This window comes from Episyrphus balteatus, chromosome 4, assembly GCF_945859705.1.
Source record: "Episyrphus balteatus chromosome 4, idEpiBalt1.1, whole genome shotgun sequence".
Lineage (NCBI taxonomy): Eukaryota > Metazoa > Arthropoda > Insecta > Diptera > Syrphidae > Episyrphus > Episyrphus balteatus.
The window spans coordinates 38,053,419-38,067,886 of NC_079137.1; the positions used below are offsets into that span (position 1 = coordinate 38,053,419).

Below are 14,468 nucleotides of genomic sequence, written 5' to 3' on the forward strand. Positions count from 1 at the left end.
GTTGTCAGACTATGTAGCTTCAATATAAGGTCTGTTTGGGTTCTTTTTGCACAAAAATATGAAACCTGTCAAATTTTAAGGAGTGGGGATGAAATTCTCTCAGAGAAAGAAAAATTGTGTAAAAGTACCCAAACGCTTTTGGCACAAAATTTTCTGCTACTTTTTCTACAACAACAAAAATGTAAACAACAACACCAATTGAAAAAAAAAAATAAAGAAAGGAAAAATATCAAAACATTTTGTTTTGTTTTACAAACACTTTTTTTTATTCATTTTTTCATAAATCATTTATAAAATAAAGCACTTCTTAACCATTAAAACACAAAAAATAAAAATAAAAGCACAAAACATAGCCACGTCGCCATGTTTGTACTTTGTTTTGTTCATTAAAAAATGTAAACACAAATTAAAAAAAAAGAAATGAATAATATTAAAAACACTTTGTTTTATTTTTGAAACATTTTTTTTATTATTTTATCCATAAAATATTAATTTGTTTTGAGCATTACATCACTAAAACGAAATAAATAAAAAAAACAGAAAAAAATCAACGCCACCATGTTTGTAGTTTGTTTTCTTTATGTTGTGCGACAAGAACAAATAAAGAAAAACAGAGAAAGCACTACCTTTTGACAGATTTCAGATTTTTGTTCGATGAAATTTTTTGGGCAGAAATTCGCAAGAAGGGGAAATTTTTTTCTCTCTCGCGGCCATCTTTTTTGTGAAAAAATGTACAATTTCAGAGTACCCAAACAGGAATTGGGTTAAAAAAGTTGAAAAAAGTTGAAATATTTCTGTTTTAGGCAGTACCCAAACAGACCTATAAAGTTTAAAGAAAAGCCAGGGGTCGAATCACGGCACACGATTACGATAATTCGTTAACGTTTTGGATATTGCCATCTCTGTTTAATCAATAGAAAAAAGATAGGGACAGATAGCGACCATGATTTTGTTATGGGATGATTTTTTTTTTATGTTTGAGCTTGAGGAAGAAAGAAAGGGCCCAATCTGCGGAAAAATTCCTAATGGGCTGAGTTTTGGTATACACCTTTATAACGGTCTTGTTATGAGGATGTGAAAAATCGACATTGATATCGTGCCGGCTTAAAAAGTTATAAGGGTCAAAAAATCACGAAAGGTTTTTCGCAAAAATCTCACGACCTATTGATCGGAGGTCATCAGAAAAAATGTGGTTAGATAATTAGATAAGACCAAAAAAATGTAAAAATCGAGCAAAATAAACCAAAAATATGCATTTTTTCGTATGTGAGTGCAATCTAAGGCACATTCTCTGCGCTCTACTCCCGAAACGGTTTATTTTACAAGAAAAAACTTATGTCGTTTTCTATTGACGAATCTCAGAATGAGATTTGTGAATTTGACAGCTGAAAGGGGGGGTGAAGAGGGGAAATAGTGGACAAATCTCAGATTTCATGATCTATTTGCGTCTTGAGATTCAAAAAAATGACAAAAAAATGAATCTGAGATTCAAGAATCTGATTCTGGATTTTTATCAAGATTCACGCATACAAACACACGCACTTTACCACACACTCCTCTGTTTGACATTTGTCTGAACATTTGTTGTTGTTTTATTTTTTTTATACGCACAGATTTCGCACACAATTACAAAACTAGATTTCATATTCTATTTGCACTGGAAATTCTGAGAATTTTACACAAAAATCTCAAAAGTCAATAGAAAACGACATTACAAGCATATGTTGTAGATAATTTCACGATGAAAAATTTTTATCAAGACCTCTGATGACATCCGATCAATAGGTTGCGAGATATTTGCGAAAAACTTTTCTAACTTTTTAAGCCAGCACTATATCAATGTCGATTTTTCACATCTTTATTAAAACAACGTAATAAAGGTGTACTGGAATATAATGCAGAGCTGATGTTCAGCTTGCGGCTCAAGGTTTACTTATGGCGCTTCAATATATTGTGGATAAGGGCGTCAACCAACAAGCTTTTCCAGCTAGCTTTATCCTCAGCCAGCTGATTCAAGTTTCGAACACCAAATTGGTTGAGGTACCCCTATCACTTCCGGTCAGCACCTCTAAGATTAGGTCTCCTCTACTGAGCCGTCCCCAAGACTGTCCAGAGGCCGAATAGAAAGAAAGGAAACAATTTGTTTGTTGGTACAGTGATTAAGAATAAGATGATTGTTATCTCATATAATCCCACGGGTGGCTTCCAAGCTGGGGGATAAAGAAAAGAATGCTGCCTGAAGTAGGGCTCGAACCCACACCTCCAGGTTAGCAGTCAAGTACTACATCCACTGCACCATTGCCACCCGCAATTCCGTATTCCCCATGAATGGAATCTCACGATCAATTTTAAATTTATTTATTAATTTATAGTCCGACTACGTAGAATGCATTTTGATTGCTCTCTCTTATGTAAAACTTTTGCATAATAACGTTGCCAAAATATTTCACATATACTACTAATTACGAATAGGAGTGGGATTGATTTCTTTGAATTGAAAATCAATAGTAGTTACTAACCGTCTTTTTAAAGAACACAGCTTTTCTCAAGATCGTTTGGCCATAATTATTTTCAACTGTGGAGCCGAGAAAATTAGTCACCAGAAAAGAGTGGATTTGATGGAATACAACTAAAATAAGGCTAGATTTTCCATAAATTGAGGAAACCAAATGAAAACACAGCTATTGAGTCTTTTGTCTTGAATACTCATGTCGTTTTCGATTGGTTTCACTCGAGGATTCACTCGTTCTGAAATCCAATAAAACGGTTTGAAACGCTTCCACTCAATTCTGTTATATTGCGTTTGTGTAAAATTTTAAATGTCAAAAATTTTAACTAATTTTTTTTTTTCTGGCAAACTAATGACATGGTATTAAAGTTGTAAAACTATAATTATGAGGACGACGACGAAGGAGATGATGGTAATAAATTATTCCAACGCTTTAATGCATTCATTTCTATTTTTTAATGAATTTCAATTTCAGAAAACAATTAATTCTTGAATTAAAAAAAAAACACACTGATTGAGTTTTTTTTTGGCATTTGAATATTTATGTATTAGTACATTTTGAGTGGATTCTGATTTGAAATCGAGAAGAGAATTTCTCTTTTCAGAATCGTTCTAGCTGTCATTTTTATGCCAATAAAATGGTTTCAGAAGGCTTCTGAATGCTTCAGGACGCTACTGGACGTCCAATCGAAAACGACATCAGAGAGTAAAGAAAGTTGGGAGGATTTGACTTATGTCGTTTTCGATTGGAATCACTCAAGGATTCACTCATTCTGAAATCCAATAAAACAGTTTGAATCGCTCCCACTCAATTCTGTTTTTTGTTTTGTTGTGTTTGTTTTTCTTTGAAATTTAAAATGTCAAACTTGAAAAATATTTAATATTTAAAGAAAATTGTACCTAATTTTTAACCAATTAAAGGCTTGGCCACACCGGAGGGTACGCGGTAGCGGTACGGGTAGCGGCAACGATATTTGTATTAAAAAAATTCCACACCCGAACGTTGATGTGTCAGTTTGGAATTTTTTCCATACAAATACCCGTACCGTTACCTGTACCTCTACCGCGTACCCTCCGGTGTGGCCAAGCCTTAAGGGGAATTCGTCTTGGAAAATATTTTGAAAGCATAATTTATTTGTTTGAAAATAAATTAACAAATTAATTGCAGAAAACAAAAAAAAAAAATGAATGGAAAACAGAAAAAACAATGATTGAGTGTTTCTTTGACATGTAAGTGTAATGTCGTTTTCGATTGGTTTCACTCGAGGATTAACTCGTTCTGAAATCCAATAAAACGGTTTGAATCACTTCCACTCAATTCTGTTTTTTTTGCGTTTTTGAAAATTCTAAATGTCAAAAATTTGAATTAATTTTTTTTTCTGGCTAACGAATGACATGGTATTAAGGTTGAAAAATTGTAATAATGAGGACGACGACAAAGAAGATAATCATAATAAATAGTTCCATCGCTTTTATGCACATATTTCTATTTTTTTTATTAATTTCAATTTCAGAAAACAATTAATTCTTGAATTAAAAAAAAACACACTGATTGAGTTTTTTTTTTGGCATTTGAAAATTCATGTATTAGTACTTCTTGAGTGGATTCTGATTTGAAATCGAGAAGAGAATTTCTCTTCTCAGAATCGTTCTAGCTGTCATTTTCATGCCAATAAAATGGTTTCAGAAGGCTTATGAACGCTTCCGGACGCTTCTGGACGTCCAATCGAAAACGACATAAATGTATTAGTGCTTCTTGTTTAATTCTGTTTTGAAATCGAGAAGAGAATTTCTCTTCTGAGAAGCTTTCTGGCTGTCATTTTAATGCCAATAAAACTGTATCAGAAAGCTTCTGAATGCTTCCGGACGCTTCTGGACGTCCAATCGAAAACGACATTAATTTGCAAACCTACTTAAAAAAACTCAGATCCTTCATAGTCAAACATTGATAAAACAAAAGCACCACGTCGAAAAACCAGAATAGATTTAATACGACTCTGGTACTGCCCTATACTTAAAGAAATAAATAGTTACCATTACGACGACTCCATTACTAAGCCTTGTCATGAACTCCATTTGTGCGAGAGTTTGCTAAGAATACCGAAAAAAAAACAATCCAAAATTCTTTCCTTATAACAATTTGAAAAACTTCATTTTTGTTTTTTTTTGGAATTCATTAGCAATTTTCTTGCTCATCATCATGGTACTTTATTGTCCTAGATGGAGTATAAAATATTCAATTACGAATAATATAAAGTATACATTTGGAGTAGACATCATGTGGCACCACCCACAAGTCACAAGGTCTTTGAAAGACAGCAGGACAAGAAAAGACCCGACCTGTGGATGGAAACCAATGTCGCCTGTTTTCTCCGACTTGTTTTAAAAATGCCTTCCTCCTACTGAGAGTCTATTTAAGAATTAAAAAAATAAATATCAAACTCTTTGCTGTGCTCAGTGCTGGTAATCAAGTGGTAGTAGAAAACTATCTTAAGCCAATCTTACGATAATTTAGATAGCCAAACAACTCCATTTAATTTCCACATTAATTTTGTGCAACAGCCAATTTAGTTTGCTTTCTTGAAAAAAAAAGATATGTACAATTTTTGTGTTGGAAATGTTTATTAATTCATGAAATCGTTAATGCTACAAAAGAAAAAGACTTAAAATAAAGAAAAAAATAATAAGAAACTCTAAAAAAAGGCAGAATATAGTTAACTTCATCACCATTTCATCTCTTTTAAACTATCCTCTTTCCTTGGAGATTATTCTGGTTATTAATTTTAATATGAGTTTGTCGTTTCTTTTCTTCTTTAAATGCTTCCGTATTTGCCTTTCGCTCAATACGTCTCTCCAATCTGTATTCTTTAAGCAACCTTTTTCTTTCCTTCTTTTCCTCAGCAGTCTCATCTTTCGGTCTAATCGACAAAACACTCAAGGTCGATAGAACAGATTTAGCACAAAGAGATTTAGGTCCACCACTTGGCACATCATCACTATCCAATTTGGCCAAAGCTTTTGCTGTAAGTTTGTCATTATCACTACCACGAAGGGTATTGATAGGTAAGCCTGTTTTTGGATCAATTTGAATTTTCCTACTTTTTCGAGGTTCATCGATTAGTTTCGGATGATTGTAGATATTTGAGTAAGTCGATAGAATACTCTCGCAATCCCATTTCTTTTCTTTTGGATCTTCAACTTCAAGTTCAACCATTTCATCGTCAGCATTGTCTTCAGCTACATTTCTGTACTTTTCCAAACGCTCCTTATCCCATTCCTTTTTGTATTCTTCTTCCAAATTAGACTTCTTCATGAGCTTATAACAACCGAGGACATAAGGATGCTTTTGGCCCCAAGTACCTTCGATTTCTTCCATGTCCAGTGGACCCATTTCCGGGTCATCATAGGTTGCGTAGAACTTGTCGAATCTATCATCCAACAAAGTCAACTGTTCATTACGTCGAATGACACTACTGGACATGGAATATTCGGTAAAACGAGATTTGGTTTCTTCATCGTCGAAACGACGTTCCCTCATCAGAGGAGCCAATCGATCTCTTATTTCTTCCTCGTTCTCGTCTCCACTTGACATCAAATCATCCGAATCAAAGTCTTCTTCGTCCTCTTCATCGTAGTAATCATCATCATCGTCTTCATCATCTTCATCGCCCATAGCTTGGACAACAAAGTCATCTTCCATTTGATTGTCAGCATTGTCGAAATCAAAATCATCATCTAAAGCAGCTACAACATCGGGATCGAGGTCTGGTCTAGGTCCAGGACGTGGAGCTGCTTTGTTAAGCATACCTTCATCCTCTTCGAACTCACTGGCAAACACAGACGATGGCAGTTGTAATTTAGGTTCAATATTCTTGTTCTTTTTGACTTGATTTGCATTCTCGACATATTCCCAGACAATTTCTTGTCCGGGTTTCTTTAAATGCTGTAAATAATCATAATCATCATCAAATTGAATACCATATTTCTTTTGTTCTTCTTGGCGTTTCTTTGGATCGACATCTTGTTGTTTATTGGATGGTGTAGCTTCGAGGAGAACACGCTGAGGAGCATTTTCATCGGCGACCAGAGGATCGTGTTGACTTCTATGGACAAGATGAAAAGTGACGGACTTCTTTCGGTCGATAAATGCTTTTTTTCCTTTACCCTAAGGGGATTTTAAATGATTAATAAATGTGAGTAGAGTTTAATAGATTAGTTATTACCATGTTTTAATTGTTTTTATTTGTATAATTTAAAGAAAAATTTAATAATTTTTGTTATTACGTTTTTAGGAAATAAAATCAAAACATGTGGTATACGTCAACACGAAATGTCAAAAGAGACATATAAAAAAAATGACGTTTAATGAGATATGAATGCGTTCAGTAATTTCTTTCATGAAATTTTTATATTAGGGTATGTTTATACTTCGTTTTTTTTTTTTGTAAACCTAAACCAAAAAGGTACGGTAGCTGTACAAATACAACGGTACATTTCCGGCATCAACACACCGGAAAGTTATGCGGTAGCGGTACGGACAAAGGCTAGACCACACTGGAGGGTATATGCAGTAGCGGTACGGGTACTTGTATGAAAAAAATACAAACTGACACATAAACTTTCAGATGTAGAATTTTTTTAATACAAATATCGTTACCGCTACCCGTACCTCTACCGCATACCCTCCGGTGTGGCCAAGCCTTAATACGCGGTAGAATCACAGCACACGGATACGATCATACGTTAACGTCAGCGAATGTTAACGAACGTATGCCGTAATTCGACCCCTGTTTTCACTAGAAACCAAATGAGGTAATTTCGCAAATTAGGTCAGGTTAAATTAAATGTTTTTTACGATTTGATATTCGAAATGGGATAATTATGCGAAATTATCTCATTTGGCATTTTGGTAAAAATAGGCTACATAAATCATATCTTCTATTTTTTGTTCACCATTTTCTCCGAGCTTGCAGGTGCTGCTCACAAATTTTCACTAGAGCTCAAATAAGATAATTATGCAAGTAATTATCTCATTTTGAATGTAAAATCGTATAGAAAAAAAAAAAATTTAAATTGAACTGACCTAATTTGCGAAATTATCTCATTTGGGCTCTAGAAAAACAGGGGTCGAATTACGGCTCAAGAGGCGCGACTCTTTTTAAACATAATGAGTGCAAAAGAGAAAAAAGATGAAAGAAAAAATTATCCGACCGGAGAGTCGTGGGTCGTGAGTCCGAGACTCTTTTTTAACGTTTCTTTCTCCACTTTTTCTTTTTTCAACATTCCCTCTCATTTCTTTTTGCTTCTTGGTGCAATATAACTAAAACAAATTTTAAATCAAGAGAGAAATGTCAAATTTGAGTCCTTGACTCAAGAGGCATCGTGTAAAGGCTTGGCCACACCGGAGGGTATGCGGTATAGCGGTAACGATATTTGTACTAAAAAAATTCCACACCTGAACGTTGATGTGTCAGTTTGGAATTTTTTTCATACAAGTACCCTCACCGCTACCCGTACCGCTACCGCATACCCTCCAGTGTGGCCAAGCCTTAAAGGCGGACTCACACAAAAATTCCACATCTGAACGTTGATGTGTCAGTTTGGAATTTTTTTCATACAAGTACCCGTACCGCTACCGCATGTACCCTTCGGTGTGGCCAAGCCTTAAGGCTTGGCCACACCGAAGGGTACGCGGTAGCGGTACGGGTAGCGGCAACGATATTTGTATTAAAAAAATTCCACACCCGAACGTTGATGTGTCAGTTTGGAATTTTTTCCATACAAATACCCGTACCGTTACCTGTACCTCTACCGCGTACCCTCCGGTGTGGCCAAGCCTTTAATAGTACGCGCCTCACAGAATGATTATCAAAAGAAAATTCGAAAAAAGAGTCAAGCCTCTTGAGGCTTCATGTAATAGCTGACAAACGAACGTATGCATAATTCGACCCTAGGCTATTATCACAGTACACAATAAGGTCTGTTTAGGTACTGCCTAAAACAGAAATATTTCTACTTTTTTCAACATTTTTAACCCAACTCCTGTTTGGGTACTCTGGAGTGTAGTTTTGTACATTATTTTTGACAAAAATAACAAATTTTCTTCGTGCTTCTTCGATGAAAATGTTCAATAATGGTGTCCGTGTTTTTTCGGTTTTTGTGCGTTTTTCGTCGGTAATTTAAAACAATTAAGAATTACGATAGCTGACATTGGTCAGTTTGGAAGATATTACCTTTTTATGTGTACTGTGGGTTATTATATTTTTTTCTTTTTATGATTAGGGGGGTTCACATTGACCAACTTACCGGACAGACCCATTGTCATTTGGCCTGATGGCTGAATTATATTTTTCGTTCACACTCATCAGACAATTTTCATCAAAACCCATTTTTCATCTTATTTTTAATGTATCTTTCACCTATTCTGCTCTCAAATTCAAGAGAATGGATTATCACTGTCTGCCGGACAGACATGTCGTTCAATTGACTAACATGTCCGTCCGACCACCAAAAAATCAAAATTTTTTGAAAACCATCCGGCAAACCGGACAGGTTGTCGGATGGGTGTTCACACTATCAAAACAGCATCAGATCAGACCAACGGGGGCTGGTCTGTCCGGTAAGTTAGTCGATGTGAACCCCCCTATTAATTTTTGTGTCTCGTACTCCGCTATACTTGCAAGGCCCAATGGAACGCACTCATCAAATTGCTCAAGTTGTACCTCTGACAAACTATGTACAGAGCACCCTATAACAAAATGTCAAAAAAGAATCAAAACGCAAAACAAAATCAAACAGATTTTTTTTTATAATAAAAAAAATCGTATGACGACAAACGGCCGACCCCCAAAGCAGGCGATAATTTTTCAGAATAAAAAAAAAAGAGTGAATAACAAAGTGAAATTTTGTTTTCGTTTAAAAAATAAAGATAATTATTCTCAAATTATACTAAAATTAAATTTCATCATAATTATAATAATCTTGTGCACTAATCAACAAGGTCAAAGTTTTTTTCCAGTGTGTTTCTAAACGAAACATCACGAGAAAAAAAAGTTCATCAACATTTTTTCTGAAAAACACGACTGACAAAAAGACACACAAAAAAATGAGTGAAAATGGTGAAAATTTCCGAAGTGCTATTCTAAATGAGCCCATAATTACAAGTGGCACTGGTGTCACTACTTCGGGAGGTGTTATGCGCACTCCTTTTGGAAACGTCAGAGCTCTGGGACCCCAGTTGCCTCCATCAATTCCACCTCCACCCATGAGACCTTCCTATGGTGGACAAACAGGAGGTTATTTACAACAGAACTCATTCGGTTATATGAGTAATCCCTTTATGGCAAGTGGGGGAGGCTATGGAGGGTATGGTGGAGGGTTTAATGCTTTTGGGGGAGGGGGTTATGGAGGGGCTACTGGTTTTGGGGGTTACAATGGTGCATATGGAAGATTTGGAATGAATTCTGCTGATCCCGAGCAGAGATTCATTCAATTAGCTGAAAACAGTTCTCGACCGGCCTTCCAGAGTATAGAATCTCTGGTTTCGGCAATTGGCAACATTGCTCAAATGTTGGATTCAACATTCTTTGCTTTAACTAGCTCATTTCGAGCGATCTTAGGGGTGGCAGCAAACTTTGGTCGATTGAGAACAGTGTTTGCTCAGTTTTGGCAAACATTTGCTATATTTCGGGGTTTAAATTGGATTTACAGGAAGTAAGTCAACAAAAGACCCTCAGACTATGACTCATTTAATCAAAATTTCTTTATTACAGAATACTTTATTGGTTGAGAATATCAAATCTTGACCCCTCTTCGATGGCCTTCAAGGAAGCATTTGCTGCCGCTATGAAACAATCGTCGACAGCAAAACCAGGGCCAGCTTTACCTAATAGAGGAGCATCACCTTGGCCAGTATTAGCATTCATAAGTTTTATATTTACGGCGCCATATCTGATTATGAAGTTGATAGGGACCGTTTCAGAGACTGCTCTCGAAGAAAGTAAGTTGAATTTTATTTTTTTGTTGTTTCTTTATTCATATTGTTATCTAATTGTGTCGGATTTCAGAAATCTTGTATAGGTATAAAATTTCCGATTATGATTATTATTATTTTTTGCTTTTTATATTCATATAAGGTTGATGTGCTAATCTGCGATAAGCTTATATGATAAGATTTCGTTCGTTGGGCATGTGCATGAGGGTTTCTTTCCGTACTTTTATGCACGATAGTTATGTGTATACACAGTTGTTAGTTTGTTTATTTTATTACTTTATAATTTTTTGAACTCGTCTTGTATTAATTCTATACAAAGTCTAGCTAAAGTTTTGTATTGAGGTTAGAGTAGGAATTGTAGAATTTAATTGAGAAGCTGATTATATCTAAACGACTCCTACACTCCATAATAAATTCGTTCAAGTTCATTGAATTGCTGCTTTTTGATAAATTTAATAGCATATTTCTTTGTTTTGTATTCATGGTGTTTTTTGAAGGTTGTCTCATTTGTGTCTTCGAAAAATCTTAATATATTTCATAGAACGTGATTTAAATTTAAATTTTTTGCTAACGTTTCCTATGTTTTGATTTTTAATTCAATTGAATTTTTGAATGTAAGATCAGTTTACCTTAGTGCCAATCAATTATGAAGTTTGAATGCAAAAATAATCTATATTATTTTTTTAGTGCCCAAAAAGTTGTCCCTTTGGACAGTGAATTTTGAAAAAAAAAAATATGGACATTTTTATCAATATATTTTCATATATTTTAGTCTTTAATCTATTATAAAATAACATTTGCACCTGTATGTTTGGAATGATATTTCTATATTTATGACAGTTTAAACAGAAAGTCATCAAAACCAAACAACTGCAAATTTCAGTTTTATTTGTAAAATCATATAATTAAGCTCTCCTGATATTCCTTTTTTAAAAATATAGGAACAACGTAAGTCTCCTATGAAGTTAAATCACAGATAAATTAATTTCAATTAAATATTCTTAATAGTTTATTACCAAAAATCAGTTTTAAAACTTTAAATACCACTGCGTTACCAAGATAAACTACAATGTTACCGTGATTTGTAAAAAATTCGATCCAAATTTGGGTTTCAAACTTGTAAAAGTAAATAATGTTAATTTTATAACTCAATATAGTTTTTCTAGTAATTTGTACTTTTTCTTCAAGAAAAATAAAATTAAAAAAAAGGGACATTTTTTAAGGCACTAAATAGTATTTTGGCCCATGTGTGTTTAACAATTTTCTTTGTTGGCTGTATAATAATACAAATGTAATACTTGTATTATTTCGATTTCATTCATTGATTGACGCTGTAAGGATTAGCTAGTTTGTTGAGCTAGTTTAAAGCAATCACTTTTGTAAAATTTCAGCTCCTTAGCATGAGTAGTTCCTCAGGTTCAAAAATCACAAAAACTGTAACTGACTTTATCACTATGGAGGACTTCCTGTTTTCGTAGAAACTTGATATTTTACACATTGATTGGGCTATGTTGCATTAAAAGGAAGACATCGAAAATTTGAAATTTTTCATTCAGAATACCAAACATTATGGATCACTTTTGAGTATTGCAGTCTTGAAATTTGGTACAATGGTAAATCTGGCAGTGTGTACAAAGGAAACATTTTCAAATTTGAAGTCTTCTCAGGAAGCGTGATGATAGTTAGAAAAGCCATAGAGGAAATTTTTTACTTCGTATTGTTTGGGCATTCATTAGAAAAAAGTAATACCAAGTTTGGCTAAAAACTAGTCATTAGTTATTGAGCTTTCGTTAAATTAGCAAGTGAATCCGAAAGACAAAGTTAATATATGCACAGATTACAAAAAATTAAGATTGGATTGTTCCAAAAGTAAGAAGAGGTTACGCTGTGCAAAGAAGGTAGGAAGGTATTAGGTATGGAACTTGGGCAAAGAAATTCAGCAATGAATCTATTGACATCTTTTTTTTAATTAAAAAAAATTATTAATTAACTAACTAGACAAACGATTATTTTACTTTTAACTATTCTTAGATGAAGTTCTAAATGTAGGTTAAATTTCAATATCATTTTGCCCTGTAGCGGGAAAGAAAAAACAAACATCTGCCGAGTCAGCTAATTGTGTGTATCTTTAAGCCCTGATTTTTCAATCATCAGTTAGACTACCAGACGAATAATGTCAATATAAGAAAAATAGATATTCCTTGGAATAAGTTCTAACTGAGGTTTATCTGGCTATTAAAAAAATTGCCCTAAGGGCCAATTTTTCAATAGTCAGATAAACCTCAGATAGAGCTTATTCCTAGGAATAAAAGTTTTTTTTATATTGACATTTATTCTTCTGATAGTCTAACTGACGATTGAAAATGTTCTAAAAATGCCTTAAAAAAATACATATTTAATAAATAATTCAATAATAAATTTCATTTATTTTTTATTTCAGCTCGCAATCCCGAAAAATGGGTAAACCCCATTGAAGCCACTGCTTCATATGATTTCGAAGCGAGAAATCCATCAGAATTGTCATTCCAAGCAGGACAACGTATTGTAGTAGCACCCAAAGAAATACAAAATACTCATCACCTCTTGAGCACCGGCTGGGGTCTGGCTACAATAGATGGCCAATCATCTGGTCTAATTCCAATCAACTACCTTAAAACACCATCACAGATGCGGCAGCCTATACCTTCAACAATACCCACAGACAACAGTATTCCTTCAGCTATACTGGATCCACATCCTCAATTACCGGGACTAGGAGTTAATGATTTTGCGATAGCTCCCCAAATGATTAGTGGGGTGATTGCTAATCCATCTCTGACTGATCAAGAAATTACTCCCCTCGTAAACTAGATTTCCATTTAAATTTAGCATTGGAAAATCAAAACTTTTTTATTTGTTTTTTAATTTAATTTGGTGTAATGTTCAAAAGGTGGAAGACAAATGTGTCGGTTTTTGTGCATTCATTATTTTTCATGTTTATTTTTAACGAATTTCTTATTTAAGATTGGTATTTTTGTCGTTTACATTTACAAAACAAAAACAAACAAAAAAAAAAATCACAAAAATCGAAAATTCTAAATTAAAAAAAATATATACAGGGTGTCCCACAGTCACCGCCCCAAATAAAAACCATGGATTCCTGAGGTCATTTTAAGTCGAAAAACTTAAGAGGTAATTTTCTCGTTTTCGTCCCGTTTTCGAGTTACCAAGGTTTTTATGATTTTTGCTCTCTTGTCCTTTAACTGGCCTTATCTTTGCCAAACTACGTTTGATTTGAAAGATTTTTTTTACGACCAATCAAGAATTTATTACAGTTTTAGTTTGTCTCAAAACTTTTTTTCCTGCGGACAACCGTTTCTCCACAATTTTGCATCAAACACAATTTTCTTCGTTTTTTAAGTTGTTTTTTACACTTTCATATCATTTAAGTCAAAAAAACACGTTAATGAGTATTAATTTTTTGTGCTTTTTATTAAAGCCCCGTTTATTTTCATAAAGAAAATAAGTTTTATTTCATAAAAAAGGCTACTGAAAGTAATTAAAAAAAAAAAAAACAAACTGAGTGAATTAAAAAAAATAATAATTTTTAAATAAAAAATTAATTTAAATGAATGAATTTAATTTTTATGAAATAAAACTTATTTTCTTTATGAAAATAAACGGGGCTTTAATAAAAAGCACAAAAAATTAATACTCATTAACGTGTTTTTTTGACTTAAATGATATGAAAGTGTAAAAAACAACTTAAAAAACGAAGAAAATTGTGTTTGATGCAAAATTGTGGAGAAACGGTTGTCCGCAGGAAAAAAAGTTTTGAGACAAACTAAAACTGTAATAAATTCTTGATTGGTCGTAAAAAAAATCTTTCAAATCAAACGTAGTTTGGCAAAGATAAGGCCAGTTAAAGGACAAGAGAGCAAAAATCATAAAAACCGTGGTAACTCGAAAACGGGACGAAAACGAGAA

At 33.8% G+C, this 14,468-nt stretch overlaps 2 protein-coding genes across 2 annotated transcripts; one reads left to right on the top strand and one right to left on the bottom strand.

Annotated features, from left to right (window-relative positions):
- Positions 1-5,125: 5,125 nt before the first annotated feature.
- LOC129919522 (protein LTV1 homolog) lies at positions 5,126-6,864 on the bottom strand. Its single transcript, XM_056000428.1, has 2 exons — positions 6,733-6,864; positions 5,126-6,674 (listed from the first exon to the last, which is right to left on the bottom strand). The coding sequence occupies exons 1-2, from the start codon at positions 6,733-6,735 to the stop codon at positions 5,250-5,252; spliced, it is 1,428 nt and encodes a 475-aa protein (XP_055856403.1). The 5' UTR covers positions 6,736-6,864; the 3' UTR covers positions 5,126-5,249.
- Positions 6,865-9,337: 2,473 nt separating this feature from the next.
- LOC129918900 (peroxisomal membrane protein PEX13) lies at positions 9,338-13,933 on the top strand. The gene is made up of 3 exons (XM_055999652.1): positions 9,338-10,222; positions 10,282-10,508; positions 12,943-13,933. Exons 1-3 carry the CDS (start codon positions 9,615-9,617, stop codon positions 13,350-13,352), a joined length of 1,245 nt encoding a protein of 414 aa, XP_055855627.1. The 5' UTR covers positions 9,338-9,614; the 3' UTR covers positions 13,353-13,933.
- Positions 13,934-14,468: the final 535 nt, after the last annotated feature.